The following is a 17,537-nucleotide window of genomic DNA, read 5'->3' as shown; positions in this document are numbered from 1 at the left end:
GAAGTTTCACAGTTGTTGGTTGCAAAATTCTGTCGTTACAACAATTTGTTTCTCTTTGATACAAGCGCACCAAGCGTAACGAGTATGTTCGTGACGTAATACGCGGAATTCCAATAGAAATGTACGTGTTTGTGACGTCACATTATTGCGTTTCCTATCCCTTATACTCTATTATCTATGATTATAGGCATATGGATTTTTCATTGACGTTTCAGTATTTATTATATTAGACCTATATAGATTAGTGTTGAATAGTAGAGAATGCTCATTGCACAGTTGTACAAGATTTTCAGCAGCTACATACCCAACCAGTTATTAGTATAATTTATCCTACCTGACAGTCCACGTAAAGGAGTGGTTGACCCACATCCATGATCCATTCATCAGATCAGATTGCTTACAATGTTGATCGATGGAAAATCTCCCCCATGCACTGATGCCAATAGCTAGCTACCAAACAATCACCAATGATGGAAAAAAGATAAAATCGCTAAGTCAGTAGCTACACTGTAAAAACTGAAGTGCATAGGTGAATTTTAAATTTATTATATATCAACAACAGCTGATTGTGTTTTGCTAGGATGTAGGCCCTCTATGTGCTATTTGTAGCCATATGGCTAAATTGAATGACACACCATGCAGATGATTTACCAGTATATCTTTCAGTATTGTTGTTTGTGACTGGATAGCCTTTAATTCCAAACTTCCAAGTTTGACTACTCATAACTCCTCATGTTTTTTAACTCATCACTTAGCTAACATTGCACCATGGCCATGCAGCAATAGTTGGATGCAATGTGATCAAATATGATTATTTACTCGGCTGCCAATTAAGTACATCAAAAGGTAGCTGTAAGACTCTTTTGCAGATCCGGTCACATATATACAGGGACGTAATCATAACGGACGGGGGAAAAAATGTCATGCTAACGGAAGCAACACACCACGCACGCCTACGTATACAGGTGTCTGGTGACGTCATACGATCATGATCGTGACCTCATAACTATGTGGTTTCCAATCCGCTCATGTCGAATGATTCTTGTACGTAGCAGACGTAGCAAGAGAGAACTGAGAAGCGTTTGGAAGAAACATCGATGTTTGCTAGATGGACCGGAGTCGAGTATGGATGATTTGTTGCTTGATTTGCTGTTTTGTTACTTGCTCAAAACAACAACGGTGAGTCAGCTCTAGCAATATTGTACTAGTATGTTACTAGAAATCACTATGATAGCGATATTATGTTGGACTAAGGGCAGATTTGCGTACTCTCTACACAATATACATGATATAGCTGACTGAGATATAGCTAGTGAAGTTTGATAGTGAAGACTAGTCTCGCGTAGCCAGACTAGTCTTCTCAGTTCTCTCTCCGCACGACACTTATCGATTGGAAATTATAAGCGCCTGCTCTGAAAGGGTCTGGGGACTCTATAATAGAAAAGTTCTGCAGGCAAACCATCTCTGGGTAGGTGAGCGTTGATTTGCCCTAAACCACTTTCAGAAGAGGTGTGGATGACCACAGTTGGGCTTCATCCTCAGCTATAGGCAGTTATCAATCATTGGAACGATCTACCTAATGAAATAGTTTCCACAAAAACTGTTGCATCCTTCAAGGCAAAGTTTGACAAGTACTGGGACTGTACAGGCCATGGATATGAACAAAGGCTTACAGCCTAATAACATTTTATTGTACTCTTGTACGTGTTTCCATTATGCTAATAATAATAATAATAGGCAAGGCTTCAGCCTGCTCAATTCTAAAACCAAGGTAATATAAAATTTGCTTGTAATGAGCATAATCATGCCTGATGTGTGAGCTCACTGAGCTGATCAGTCTCGCCTCCAGACAGCTCGCAGAGAAAATGGCAGATGTAGCTGGTATAAGTCAAGGTGAAAGTAGTAGTGTATTAACTGGTACGAGCCTGTTATCTGGATGCGTGACTCAGTATATTCATGTGATATAGCTATCTCAAACATGATTACGCTCATTGCTAGCACATTTAATAACTTTTACCTTGGTTGTAGAGTTTGAACAGGCTGAAGCCTTGCCTATAGCTGAAGATGAAGCCAACTGTGGTCATAAACACTTCTTTTGAAAGTGGTTTAGGACCAATCAACGCTCACCTACCCAGAGGTGTTTTGCCTGCAGAACTTTTCTATTGTAGAGTCCCACAGGAGTCCCTTTCGAAGCAAGCACTTATAATTTCCAATCGATGCAGAGAATAGGGTCTGGCTACGTGAGACTAAGTGAAGACAACAGACGGCGAAAGTAACTTGATAGACTCCATGGTTGGATCTGTAAAACTTTTCTGCCCGCACACATGCACACACACACAATGCACACACACACAACGCACACAACGCACAAGCACACACACTGACACACATACACACACACACAAATGCATGCATACATATACTCACAAACGCACACACGCACGCATGCATGCATGCACACACACACACACACACACACACACACACACACACACACACACACACACACACACACACACACACAAATGCATGCATGCACACACACACACAAATGCATGCATGCACACACACACACAACGCACACAGAGCACTATGTAACCTAATACAAAATACCCTACAACATTTCATTAACATCTTAAGTGTTACATCAAGTGGGTGGTATACACTAAAGGGAAAACTGCAAAATTGCTAATAGTAGCAGGAAAACCTAATTTATATTTTTATGACCTGCGTGGTATCTCATTCATCATTTCTGTCCCGTATAAATTTTTTTAGTGAGTCAGTCCGCTTGAAGCATTTGGTTTGCTGATAAATTGTCACCATTACTGAGTCAAGTCAGAGGTGTAGCCAGTGTTCAACCATTGGGAGACGTGCCACCCCATACCATCCATGTTATGCATAATATACAAGAAATTAATGACACTCAAAAACAACCTAGCTGACATGAAGTGCATATTATTAATCGCATACCAAATTAAAGAACCATTACTTACTATTCTTAATCATGATAAGTTGTCACCTTGCAGCTCCGGTTGATGGCAGATAGTCACATGCTGTAGCTCACATGTGGTGGTAGTAAATTATCACAGAACACTTGGTCTTTTTGTAGTTGCTATATGCCTATAAACACTAGGTGTATGTAAATAATGTACTATAACATTTCACTTCCACAATTTACGCATTGCTTTTCCAGTAAGTATTAAACACCATTCCATTTCCTGATATCACAGATTGCTCAGTTAATCTTTTCATTGAGAAACCAAAAGTTACAGACATGAGACACCAACATGAAGCATAATGCAACCATCAAAAATCTGTCATGGTGTGAGATAGAGATTCCTGGAGTTTGAATAACTAGCAGTAGCAGATTTACATATTTTGGTAGTTTTGGTCAAACTCTATTCGGTAGGCCTAGGCTATGGCCAATCATGCTTTAAGAATATTCTATTATCATCAATGCTCAAATATAATACTTTCAACATCAACATTATTCTGAGGGTTTCATTGGCGTGTATCAGTATTTCTTGACAGTTCTACTAAAACATCTAGATATTATTTTTATAAAAATAATGTAAATAATTATATAGGTGAGTGCATAGTATTGTAGGGACAAAGCTTGCTAAGATAGCTACTGCCGTCTTGTTTGCATACACAGTTAAGTCATAACATAAAATTAAAAGAGGTGATCATGTGGACAGTGATAGACATTATATCATGAGTAGGGCTGGGTGATAGTAAAATTTTCAATGTCCGAATGATAGTAAGACACTGTTCACGATAGACGATGGTATAACAGTAGTGAAAACCTACTTATTACCTTCACAGAGATATGCAAGGAGGGATGTACTTATGGATATGTTTTGACTAAGAGACTAAACAGCCTTTTTAGACTGATTTTTGTTCCCAAATTTTATTTTTACAGGTGCTTTGCATGAATATTTGCATATTTTTACATTTTAATTACTGTCCAATAGTAATCTTTCAAATGATAGGCGATACACGATAGCGATACTATCCCAATATTCCAATATGTTCATACTATCCCCCAGCCTAATCATGAGCATCACACAGCAGTACTGTATAAATGTCACATACAGGTCGTGTCTCAGTTCATAGGCAAGAGTCTGGTACATATAGGTGCTAAGCTACGCAGCACTATAAATTGTATGATGATATGACTCCTAGTATGATGATCATCATGCTAAGTGAGTATTTCATTTATGCATAGTTTGGTTAGGTAGTTATAGTGAAGCCATGTGAATATTGCACTTTAGTGGGTTATTGGTTGTAATGTTTGGTCTACATATGTAGCCATGACAGAAGTACACAATTCAATTTTTGGTTTCTTGTATGGCATTACTATGGTACAGGCTCCAATGTGACATCACTTTTTTGATTAAGTGTAACTATTAGTGATATGGATTTTCAGAAGCTTTTGGAACCATTCTATTAATTGTTGAATGGCACTGGGACCACTGATTAAAATAATATGCAGTGATTGGTGATCTTATTGTGTCTTTATTGGTAGGTTCTAAAATCATGTTTGTAGGTGAAGTTTTTGGCAGCGTTTATGTGTCTGAGTAGTCAAACACTGTCCAATTTTTTTTGTCACTATACATAAGTTGTAAGTACCACCTATTTATAGACCCTTTCATTCTGTTTACTTGTACGGATAAAACAGACGACTTACTGTAGGTTTTGCAGTACAGAGTGGCGTTATACAATGCAGTTGTAACCTAGTGTAGTTTACAAATGGTTGTAGCTTGTATACGCACCACTCATCAGCCACATGGCTTGGGTTTTAATAATCTGTTCAGAGGTATTAAAAAACCATACACTGTGTATGTAGCTTGACATACACCAACATAGGAAGTAAAGGTAATGAATAAATTTATCATCAACAAACAAATACTACTTGTATTACTGGCAATGAATATCCACCACTTTTATTACACACCTGAATGGGAAGAATGATGACTGGGATTAGTCAATGTCGGTATACCATGCACTTGTTCATGTGAAACTAAACTCCAATCTATTAGCTATACACCAAGACAGCATTGTCATTTTTGGACACAGGTACTCAGTAATACTGATTTATAGCTTTATTATTCCTTCCATGTGAATATGTTTGCATACCACTGTAGCTGCAGTATAGTGTCTAGTGGTTGAGGCTGACCTATAGCTGCATCACAGCCATCACAATTGCACATTCATCATACAACAGCCTGTACCTGTATAACATTGTCGTCGTACCTTGATAAACTTTTATCATACGTATCTTGTACACTCATTTCTGGCACACGAAATACGTAGGCAACTACTATGGTAGCTTCTGAACCCGACAGTGTGCTGACCACAAATAACAGCATCAAGAATAGCTCCATGTTTAATTATTTGTTGTACAGAAAAATTCACTGGTAAAGTGTTTTTGTGGTTTGGGCTGTCCGTGAAAATATAACACATCAAATTTATTTTATAACTAAATTATCTCGAATGAAAATTTCCTGATTTACGGTATAGCACAAAGCAACTATATACTATATATTATAGAAAATAAATTCAGGTGAGCAATCCGAGTTTTTCAGAAATTGACGGGGGGCAGAACTTAAATTAGGCTAAATTTGTTTTATTGTAGCTAGCTAGCCATTGACTAATTTTATGATGTTCAGATTTATATATAAACACTCTACCCAAGGTGTGCAGCCTTAGGCAGTGTGTTTACAAAGCAGATACAAACTTCATGGGTGTGTTATATATTACACCAAAGCACTTTGTGGTCAGCCATTGGTAGCTACAAATATAAGATTGTTACAAAGCAGATTGTATAGAGTGCCATGCAGCCATGTTGATCATTTTATCCTCGTAGGTACCTCAAAAATATAATTTCAAATAGTTTTAAATATCAGCTATTTCTGTATTATTGATTCATCACAAATACATACTGGATATCAAATCCAGTGAAGCATTACTAAGTCTAATCTTGGAGTTTCTGCTATCTCAAAAAATTTTTGTGGTGTTCCTTCAACTCATTTTCTTACAGCAGTACATTCTCTTTTAATAATCATACCACTGACTATTGGATAACATAGTTTGCTCTTCTTCATTGACGGTAAACTTTGTACCTGGTTGTTAGGTTATAATGTTTGGAGAACAGCTAGGAGCTTCTAAGAGATCATTAATCTTGCTAATTTGGATATCAATACTCAGTAAAATGTTTTATTTCAGTCAAGGAAATAGTGAGTCATGTGCACCTATGATTATTACAGGCAGTGGTATTTGGTAGGCATGTGCCCAAGTGTACTGCGACACTTCTGATTGGTTTGGAGAATTTTCTGCCTCAATTCTACGTAGCATGAGCTTGCAGCAATGATTTCAACTACTTGCGAAAATATATACTAAGTGAGTGTGCTTAATTCAATAGCCGTAGCAGTATGTAAAAATTGCATGAAATTTATTTACTTGAAAATTTTTTTACACTAGTAGAAATATAGCTACAAGTAATGTCTTTGCCTTCAATGTTTACTTGTGTCACTTAGCTACTATATTTAGCCTTAGCTACTATATTTAGCCTTAGCTACTATATTTAGTTCTAAGAGACTTCTAGTATCAAAATTGTATTTTGTATACCACTGCACAAAATTTGCAATTAATAGATCCAAATGCTCTAATAGAGCAGTCACATGGTAGCTAGCTAGCTAGATGGGAGACGTTTATTGTCAATAACTATTCCACTTGTAGAAACACTCATCACTTGTTGTCATGAAAAACATAGCAATAGCTTGTGTTTTATAGCTATCAAGTATTGTAAAATAAATTTCAAATCATCAAAAATGTTTTCCACAAAAAATTAAATAAAACAAATTATGGCACAATTACTGTTTCTGTTCATTGGTTTGGAATTTTTTTATCAACACTGAACAATTTATTTCATTATGAGAATTTAAACACACTTTATTACTAAATAAACTAGTTTCTTGTGTTTTATCAGTACTCACAGCAGTATTACATTAACAACTTATTATACAGGTGTGAACGATTTCAAAATATTAACAGATGTTATGACATACTGCTGGAGGAGTACTATGCTGAATCTGCCGTATTTATTGGTCGATCTGATTTTGAAGATGTCAGAGTAATATTTAATTTATTTACACAAGACAGCCCAGTGTGCCAGTCATTCTTTGATACAGTTCTTTGTTTTTATGAGTTTCAGCCATGTGGTTTTTCTGAGGATCGTAAATCTGAGCTGCTGCCAATATGCCTTGAGAGATGTCCAGAAATCCAAGCAGCTTTTGACTACTGCTCAGAAAGAATTGACATATCAAGGATAGACCCTACACTATATCCTTCTTTAGGTCCTATTTTAGAGAATTTCAATTGTACTCTTCCTCGGTCTTACTATGTCAATGGTGATAGAATGCTAGCTATTTCTGACACATATTGCAGTAAGTTTTTGCGTATGTGTGACTGGGCCTTTGCAAAACTGGGCATGTCGGCACAAACTATATATGTCCATCACATAGCACATCATATTTAATTACCTATACAGAATATCTGTTCTCTGTAACTTGTGTTACAACTTACTTACAATGCCAAATTAATATTCAATAATGGCTGAAAATAGCAATGTCATAGCATAGTGTAACATAACGTTATGAGTTTCAAAAAATGAGTAGATTTTATGTGCCTAGTTATATGTCCAGTTTTCCCGGGCCTTATCACATAATTATGTATATGGCATTATTTTTTCCTCTGGTGTACATGTAACTTATTATGTAACTTATTATCTAACTGAATGGTTGCAATTTATAACTGTGTGCTGCATGGAGATTATAAGCTCCTGAAAGACTTTTCATGGTGTTTACAATCTTCTCATTCTACTCATGTTGTGTTTTTGAGATCTAAAATCAAGTCTATTATGCTCAAAATATCCTTTCAGTATAACACTTACATAAAACTGACTAGGATTATTGGATTTGACTGTTGTAAATGAGTGACTGCTCTGTTAAAGTATACCTACAGTAATATAACGCAACAATGCAATGTGTATATATTGAAATCTTTAAAGTGGTCCCTAGGATTATATGCTGTGATGCTTTGCTAGTCTGCTACGCTCAACATTTGTTGGCATGATATTGGTGCTTGCATACATATATAAATAATGACATTTAATCTAAAACAGCCAAGCTGTGAAAATGGTGCATGCAGCCTTTAAGAAACACGCTAGTATGAAAAACACGTGATACCAAAGGTGGTGGCCAAGAAATGGCTACAATGATATTATAATGTCAATTAATTTGTAATGCAACAAATTGATTGACACCATTGTGGCCATTTCTTGGCCAGCACCTTTGATGTCACATCTTTTTCAGACTATATACATAGCTTGGCTGTTTGGAATAGATTCACTTTATTCTAAATTGTACCCTAACATGCATGAGTCTCAACCAGTTACCCATCAAAGTGTGTATCAGAGTTCGCAAATTGCCCTTACTTCCTTTGCAGAGTTGTGTTTACTTTGGTAATTTAGTGAAACTGTTACAGGTGCGTACAAACTCAAAATGATAGCAGTTGTTATGATGTGCTATTGGAGGAGTATCATGCTGAAGATACCTTAAATATATTTATTTCATCTCAATTTCAAGACATCAGACTTGCTTTTGAACTTGTTGCAGATGCACCATGTCAATCATTTCTTGGAGCCTTCCTATGCTTCTTTGAGTTTCCTCCTTGTAATACAAAAACTTCAGAACTACTACCAATCTGTCTTGATAGATGTCCAGAAATACAGGCGGCATATCAGTATTGCTTTCAGGGACGTAATCTAGAAATAGTAGTAGATCCCAACAGATATCCTGTTTTTAGAAAGATTATAGATAATTTTAATTGTTCTGTTCCTGAGACATACTACTTCAGCAATGACAGTACGCTTGCTATTTCAAATACCAGTTGTAGTAAGTTGAATTGTTCATACCCCTTGTACATGTATTATGATGAATAACGACATTGTGTTAGTAACAGAACAAGTGTTAATTGCAGTTTTCGTACATACGTATGTGTATCTTCTTGTTACCTTCAAACTTAATGTGATGATATTACTCTGTCAGGTTATGACTATCAGCCCCTCCTTCCACAGAGAACAGACACATGTAGCACATTCTAGACACATGTTCTTTATACTAACCAGTTGTCCTAAGCCCATTTGTTTAGGAGTGCAATTTAGATTTACTAACACTACTGCTGTATTTAGTAGCCCATGTAAAAAATCCTTATTCATTAAATCTTACCACTTGTCAAAAAATACAAGTTCATTGGTTGACTGTATCATACTGATGGTACAAGCTCCAAGTTCCTATGCTTCACTACTTCACTGGCCATCCTATTTGTTCCACCATTCTACTGAACTCAACATTTTGAAACTAGAAATGGTTTAAAGAAGAGCTGCAAGATTTGTAATGAATTATTTTCTCAGCTAGAGGTTTGTCAACTGTGCGAGGCTTGTGGTACAAGGCCAACAATAGTGTAGATTTCACTATGTTTACCAGGCAAAATAGTGTGTGCTTAATTTGCACTTAGGGTTCATGCACTTAATAAATATTATGTCAATTGTACAGGTTTTTCAGCACTTCTTTTCAATTTTGTGCAAACTGCATAGTGTGGCTGCGCATGCATGTTTGTTATAATTATTTAGTTATTCTCAAAATATGCTACCATCATTGTTAAAGAAATTTATCACATGTACAGCAGTCTGAGACTTGATATAAGTATCCATCACCATTGTGGTGCCAGATAAATCATGCGTATGCACAAATTCACACTACGCATATATTTTGTATGAAATTGCAAGAAGTGCTGAAAACCCTGTAATAATCTTTTTCAGAGCGGATGCGCCCAACAACCAGACTCCACGGTATTGGGCATAAACTTATTTTTTCTCCTCTGTAATTGAATTTACACTGTCTCACTTACTCCTACCTCTTTTCTTAGTCATTTCCTCTTTCTTACAAGCTTTGTTCTCTTGCTTCTTCTTCAATTCCTTATTTCTGTTTAAGTTATATTGTTTCCTCATCTTTAAGGTGTTTCTCCTTTTCTTTTTCTTGCAAAAGTCTTCAAGCCCTTAATGCTACTTGAGAACCTCCCTCTTGTTACCTTCATTTTCAGCTTCTCTAAATCTAACTACCAGTCTATTATGCTGGCATAATTTTGAGCATAATAATTATGTAGCAGGGGCCTGAAGCATCAAGCATGCTATTACAGTGTTTCCTTGAATATCGGATCCCCTTGGGACCAGGCATGTTCAGATAATCAAAAAGTTTGGATAATCAAAGCATTTATTATACAGAACCCTTTTCAAATACTCTAATAGAACATACATCTTAGACAAAATACTCTAATAGAGTAGTCATTTCTACTGTTCAGATAGCCAAGTGTTCGGATAATAGAAGTTTGCATAATTGAGGGAGCACTATATAATTAATTATGCCATACAGTATGTATTTCAGGCCAATAAATTTAAATTACATACATATCATGGACATAGATAGACATGAGAGCTGTCAGAAAATGTATATGTGTACGCTAGTGCCAAATAAGCAATATGTTGTCACAAACTATGTAAAAGTTGCAGAGGCAAAGGAATACATAATATCAAGAGTAAATAATGGAAGAGAGAGTATCCAACTGCCATATACTGCATCAAAAATGAGCATGTGAAGTAGAGAAGCCATCCTGTAGTGCTTTCAAAGAAAGTGTTGAATGAAGTAATAAACACCTTCTAGCTCAGACTGTTTGACTTCAAATCATGCCTGGACACTTCAAACAGTCTGAGCTAGCAAGTGTTTATTACTTCATTCAACACTTTCTTTGAAAGCACTACAGGATGGCTTCTCTACTTCACATGCTCATTTTTGATGCAGTATATGGCAGTTGGATACTCTCTCTTCCATTATTTACTCTTGATAATATCATAGGTTGAATTTTTGAGCATATAAGCGTATCTGAGCATAATAGGCTAAAATTGCATTATTAATCTTTTGATGTTGATGTATTGTTGATTGTAGTGATGATACTGACATTTCAATCCTGTATGTGTTCTATAGTAACCAATCGTTTCACCTGCATTAATTACTATATACATTGTAACAATGGTCCCATTCATGTAGTGTAAACATTTATAATTTTGAATTGTAATGTTCCAAAATTACTTACACGATTATAATTTGTAGTGAGGATACTAACCAAAATTTTTAACCTTTCCGGATATGTAGCTTGCTGTCCATGCTTTATTAGTTAATGGCTTTCAACTATAAGACACATCAAGCATCAAAGAATGTGTCTGAAATATCTTTTAACCAATATAGCTACCACTGCTGCAAAAACCAAGATACTCTGCAATAGACCCTTTGCAGGTAAGCTGCTGCCGTAGCAACATCTGCCATTTTCCCGTTTTGAAACCCTGATAGCGTGGGGGAAGGCATACGTTTAGCCTGGTCAACCTTTGCTGTGGAATACAGAAGAAGAAACTCTACTTCCCAGGTATTGTTGTACTCTTATAGAAAGCAACGCTACCAGGGTTGCAAAACGGGTTGTACTCCAAGATGGCGGATGTTGCTATGACAGCAGCTCACCTGCAAAGGGTCTATAGACCAGTCATGTAAAATAAGTTTTGTTTGTAAATCATATAACATGACTTTTCTTGCATGAGGATTATTATCAAGGAAAATTCTTGCACTAAAACAAGTTTTTATACAAGTGTACATACAGGGGCGGATACAGATATTTGGAAGGGGGTCAAAATGAAATGGCACTACATTGTCTGGTTTGGTAAGGCGAGACCAAAAAGAAATAAATGAAAAGGTTACAGCCTGCTAACAATAGCTGCCCACCGACCAACAATGCATTTATCACTGATAAAGTACATAAAAATCCTTACATAGCTTGCTACACACACTGCTCTAATACTGTGACTACTTTATTAGAGTGACTGCTCTATTAGAGTATCTCAATCTTGCTATACTAAAAAATTTTGAGGGAGTCAAAACCCCCTGTATCCGCCACTGTGTACATATTACATACAGTATGTGACAAGTTTCTGTGTTAGTATGTCATAATCATTGCTGCTTTTCTGTGTATGCTTTCATCAGCCAATATCACCAACTCAACTTTTCCAGTTCCAACTGAGAACATTACATCCACACCTACACCTACAGGTCAGTGATATGTTAACATTGTGTATTCCATATAGCAACATATTGTATTATGATATAGAACATGGGGATTGGAAAGTGTGAAATCAATATGGTCACTCTACATTAATTTTATGGCCACCCATAAAATATTAATGCTGGTAAAGAGAATTTGTGCTGGGCAATTATTAGGATTCTCCTGAACAATGATTCATCATTGTTATGTTACTCAGAGTACAGCCATTACTTTTGTCTTTTCCACTGAATAATCGGCACAAAACAATTGTTTTGATATTCCAGCAATAAATACCATGTTTGGCTGTAAAACTGAGAAACTTAGTTTTGTTATATATATTAGCTATATATAGTATGTGTGCATGTAAGAATTTTGCAGTCGACCTATGTTATGTTGTTCAAGCTTTCTTGCAACTGTGAGTAAAATGGCGTGTGTATAATAGGAATGTCACAATTAAATTCTGCTTTATAGCATGGGAAATGAAATATCTTCTTGTGTGTCACCTGAAAGAATACTTTCAGAATGTTATATATTTGTCACCAAACCATCCAATTCCCACAGTCTATGCCCTATAAGTGGAAGTATTACTGTAGGTAAAATTTACCTAGACTATTGTTTAAAACTTCTTTTTAATGAAAGGCGTGGCCTCCTTTTGTGAAATTTAATGTATCATATTATACAGTATTAATTTTTATCCTTATAAAAGTGCTTGAGCATTTATTTCTTACAAGTGATCTGGACCTGGCGTTTAAACAAACTCAGCTTTTATTTAGGTCCAGCATTTATTTCTTAGGGCGCACAAAGTGAAGGTAATTACAAGTCACAAAATATTCAGCTAGATATGACATGTTTTCCATGACAGTATATTTGGCCTGCATATAGTTTTCATGTGTCCAGTCACTCTTAAAAATGCCTTAACTGTGAATAATTTATTATACTTTTCTTTTCAACTTTAACAGGTTCATCATCATCTGATAACAGTAAGTGATCATATTATGAACTTCATTAACAATCAGTACAATACTTGTTACAGGTTCCTCTCAAGTTATAATCACTACCGTAGTAGCTGTCATTGTTGCAGTCATGCTTGTTGGTCTGTTTGGATTTTTTGCTTATTTTAAGTTGAAGAGGTAAAACTGTGGATGCGTAATGTGTGTAGTGTAGTGTAGTGTGTGTATGTGTGTGTTTGTGTGTGTGTGTGTGTGTGTAGTGTGTGTGTGTGTAGTGTGTGTGTGTTTGCATGCATGTACACATATCTGTGTGCATGAGTATATAATTTCAGGAGCTACTCATGATCAGCAACATTTTCTATACAACAATCATTAAGTCAAATAGTGGAATGTTGTGCACAAACCAGCTGTATACACACTACCAATAATTTTGAAGTAACAACATATTGCACTTAGAATTTCATTATGATTTCAATAGTCAAAACTTATACAGTACTGTATATAGCTGGAAGTTTTATGAATTTATTGAATGAGCAGCCAAACTAAAATCCACCAAATTGCTCATCCAATACTAATCTGTATTAGCTTTTAATAAATTCAGCAAACTGTTACTTTCCTAAATTCTATTGTGTCAAATTCTTCTGCTAAACTTTCCTCCCACCAAACTTTTCTCCCACCAAACTGTTCTCCCACCAAACTTTTCTCCTGCCAAACATTTCTCCCGCCAAACATTTCTCCTGCCAAACTTTCCTCCTGCTGCTATGCAGTATGTGATATTGTAGGCCAGGGACGGATCCAGCGGGGGGGGGGGCTTTGGGGGCTGAAGCCCCCCCCCCCCTTCACTTTTGGGCTTTACTGAGTATTATGATGAAATTTTGTCTTAGCATAATTATATGATCACTAATAATACAAATACTCATAAAACCACCTTATAAACATCTTTCCAAGGTATTATCAGTGGATTTATGCTAAAGTTTATGCAACAAGGACCAGGATCAGCATTGGAGGTGTAAAAGATCGAGATACTCTAATAAAGCAGTCAGCTAACTACTCTAATAGAACATACACTGGAAGTATATAGTTATGGAATTTTTCCAAATCTGCCTGCACCTATACATACAATGAAGTGCATTGGTCTGTTTAAAGGGCTTTGTTCATCTACTTGTGTAGTTAATATGTATGACAATACTTAATTCAGGTACACAATTTCTATTGAAAATGCTCTCAGGTTCAATCTTGTACTGTTCAAATTTCAAAATTTTCCACTTTCAACATTATCATTCTAACATGTACCTAGTCAGTGTTGTGCAATTATGAGAGTGTGCATCATGTACTTGGTTGTCTGTACCAACCCAAACTTTTCCATTAACAAAATGCTTCGGATAGCCATACCTATAATCTAAAGAAATATCTACAGGCAGAAAATATTATGAATTTTATGTGGAAATGTCTCCAAATTGCAGTATTTTAGCATCTATTTTTCAAAAATTTCCTGGAGGGGCATGCCCCCAGACCCCCCTAGTTCCAGATCCAGCATACTTTGCATGCTGGGAAGTGTGCTTTGCACACCTCTACCCAAGAGATTAATACCTTGAGTTAGCCCCCCCTTTTATAAATCCTAGATCTGCCCCTGTAGTCTATAATGAACACATATTGGATGTAGAGTTATTTGTAATCTGGATATGATTTACTCTACATGTGATGTGGTAACTATAGGTACTTATTTAAATGTAACACTTTTATTTTCTTTCTACGTATTGTTTAGAAAGTTGAAGATGCATAGAGCTACAAGAGACCTAATAAATGAAGAAAAATTAAAGAAACTAATGACGCAGTTGTCACTGGTAAGTTTACATGTTAGAAGCCTTCTAACCCTATTGCCATGACGGAATTATCACTGTCCTACTCAAAAAGGTTCAGGAAAATTTTCATGTCTAAAAGTACTGTCATCTGGACCCCATTATGTATTTGCAATCCAGATGGACCAAATGCTATATAACTGTTCTATTAGTTACAATGGTTGGTTGATGTACTAGAGTACAAAATTGTACCATTTAGTGCAGTTGGCAGATGGGCATGTAGCAAACAGATGAATAAAAACAAAACAGCAAAATACCACACCAGTTATCTTTTCTTCTGTGGTGTTTTCTGCTTGCTTTGTATATCAATTTCTATAACTCTAGTGGGAAAGGTAACTGTACGTGAATGACTAAGTGCATTATGCACCATGGCTTTGTTTTAATCACATTATAAAGTTATTAACTCAAGAGTTAATAATATGTATTAACTCTTGGTTAACTGATGTGGAATTCCACTCCAGTATTCCAAAAATCCCTATAATGGCTGTATATCAATGATTAAAAGCTCAACTATGATTGGTTTGCATTCACCTGAGTCCTGTCATAATCAGTAATATCAGTTCTGATTTATCCATACTATATGTGTGGGGTATTTTTATAGCCTCTTGCTCATATAGAAAAACATGTAATGGTTCTAAACAGTTTTATAGTGGTAGCTGCAAAAGTGTTTGAACAGCTGATCAACCCAGAGTTAGTAATGGGGAAAAAACAAGGGCTTACGTGAATACAACTGGCAATTTGAAGCTAAGAAATTATGGTTAGGTATGATGAACAATGCTAAGAAATTTACTGCATCAGAAAATTCAATGTAGATAATATTACAGCAGTAGTGTTTGGAGTATATCAGTATTATCAGAAACTTTATGATTTATTTAGTTGGATCACGAAAACTACTTTGCCACAATTGGTAGGGACCAGCCAAGCACAGTGGAAAGAGTGGCTAATCATGAACAAGCAGCTACAGATTCGGCGGTTGATTCAGCATACGTGCTACCCAAAATTGATGAAGAATGCGATTCAGAGTCCGCTGACTCAATAACAGAAGCAGAAATGTTGGAATGTATAACTGGTAACAATACATTTAGTAGAAGTTGTGAAGTTGTCACTGATTCTGGACTATACTCTGAAAAAGATGATGACCACACCAGCAAAGTTATTCCTCATGAACAAGACCATTATATGTCAGATAAGCATATGATACGTGCATCCCCTAACAGCGAAGCACTACTCCCAAAAGATCCTATCACTATCAGTGATGACAATAAAAAGGAATTAGAACCTCATCCCAGTGTTACATCATTTGGTAATGACTCCATTTTATCAATATCAAGTAGTGGCTCTGATGATGAAGAATCCACATCACATCCTGACTACTATACTGCAGCAAAGAGGACTACATCTATAAACAGTAGTGGGTGTAGTATTGAAGTGGGACAATGCTCTGATCACTATGTTGATGATGTCATTAAAAAAGAAGATGTTGTTTGTGAGGATGGTGGTGTGGCTGATGATGACTGATACTCCACTACATTTACAATTAACATACAATTTTCCATACACACACACACACACACACACACACACACACACACACACACACACACACACACACACACACACACACACACACACACACACACACACACACACACACACACACACACACACACACACAACACACACTCATTGTAGTGCTGGGTGGTCATGCAATCTTATAGTACATACATGTGGTACACAGGACAGAATTACCTGATTGTACACTGAATCAGTATTTTTTGATAAAAAGTGAAGTGAAATAATTATTATCAAGATTCATCAGTCACTGTCTTTTGTAGCTAGATGTGTCTTGTCTTTATTTGTATAGGAAAAAGAACATCCATTAGTTCTTTTGTTTAATCGATCTTTTGCTATAACATACATCCACAAGAACACTCCCATTTCTACCGGGTCACGTGCTACCAGACCCTTCAGTTCAGGGTGGGCGCTTATAATCTCTAATCGATAAGCCCCTGCGCTGAAAAAGTGGTGCACGAGATTAGGATTTTACACGCAGCAGCCAGAGAAGTTGGAAGCGTGCACGTGAGCCCAATGGTTTTGTATTGAAAAGCATACTGGGCCTCCTTGGGTGCTGAAATACCTCCCGATTGATGAAATATGACAAGTAAATGGCATTGGCACAATAAGCCCCGTTAAGCCCCACCGAATAAGTTAGTTTTTTACGCTTGGGCTACGTATAAATCACGCGAGATCTCGCGCCAGGCCACGGATGCAGTAAATATCTTTGTTGCGCGAGATCTCGCGCCAGGCCACGGATGCAGTAAATATCTTTGTTGACGATAGAGAGGGGAGTGTAAGAATAAACACCCAAGAAGTCATCCTATGCAGCGTACTTCACTAGGACTGTAGTGGCGTGCGCCCTAGTCGGGGATTACACGAAACTAGAAATTTGAAGAAAGCTTCCAGACGAACGATAGTAACAATTATTATTATTATTATTGGGGGTACAGGTAAGGAGGCAAAGCCT

General features: G+C 36.5%; 1 protein-coding gene across 2 annotated transcripts; it reads left to right on the top strand.

Annotated features, from left to right (window-relative positions):
- Positions 1-1,002: 1,002 nt before the first annotated feature.
- On the top strand, positions 1,003-16,930 carry LOC136257579 (uncharacterized). Of its 2 annotated transcripts, none has more exons than XM_066050814.1 (7): positions 1,003-1,179; positions 8,548-8,957; positions 12,147-12,212; positions 13,164-13,184; positions 13,238-13,334; positions 14,920-14,998; positions 15,890-16,930. In XM_066050814.1, exons 1-7 carry the CDS (start codon positions 1,109-1,111, stop codon positions 16,529-16,531), a joined length of 1,386 nt encoding a protein of 461 aa, XP_065906886.1. In that variant the 5' UTR covers positions 1,003-1,108; the 3' UTR covers positions 16,532-16,930. The 2 variants fall into 2 exon arrangements, with proteins under 2 accessions (XP_065906886.1, XP_065906885.1); XM_066050813.1 differs by lacking the exon at positions 8,548-8,957 and adding an exon at positions 7,030-7,448.
- Positions 16,931-17,537: the final 607 nt, after the last annotated feature.

The sequence above is a fragment of the Dysidea avara genome, chromosome 6, assembly GCF_963678975.1.
Source record: "Dysidea avara chromosome 6, odDysAvar1.4, whole genome shotgun sequence".
Classification (NCBI taxonomy): domain Eukaryota; kingdom Metazoa; phylum Porifera; class Demospongiae; order Dictyoceratida; family Dysideidae; genus Dysidea; species Dysidea avara.
The sequence above is the reverse complement of the archived record's forward strand: the minus strand, read 5'-3'. Positions and strand labels throughout refer to the sequence as shown.

Bases quoted from the DNA above. Each gene is read 5' to 3' on its own strand.
- LOC136257579 (XM_066050813.1), top strand. From the start codon at position 1,109: ATGGACCGGAGTCGAGTATGGATGATTTGTTGCTTGATTTGCTGTTTT. The intron at 1,180-7,029 runs GTGAGTCAGCTC...CTTATTATACAG, and splicing joins ACTTGCTCAAAACAACAACG to GTGTGAACGATTTCAAAATA. The intron at 7,449-12,146 runs GTAAGTTTTTGC...TGCTTTCATCAG, and splicing joins TATTTCTGACACATATTGCA to CCAATATCACCAACTCAACT.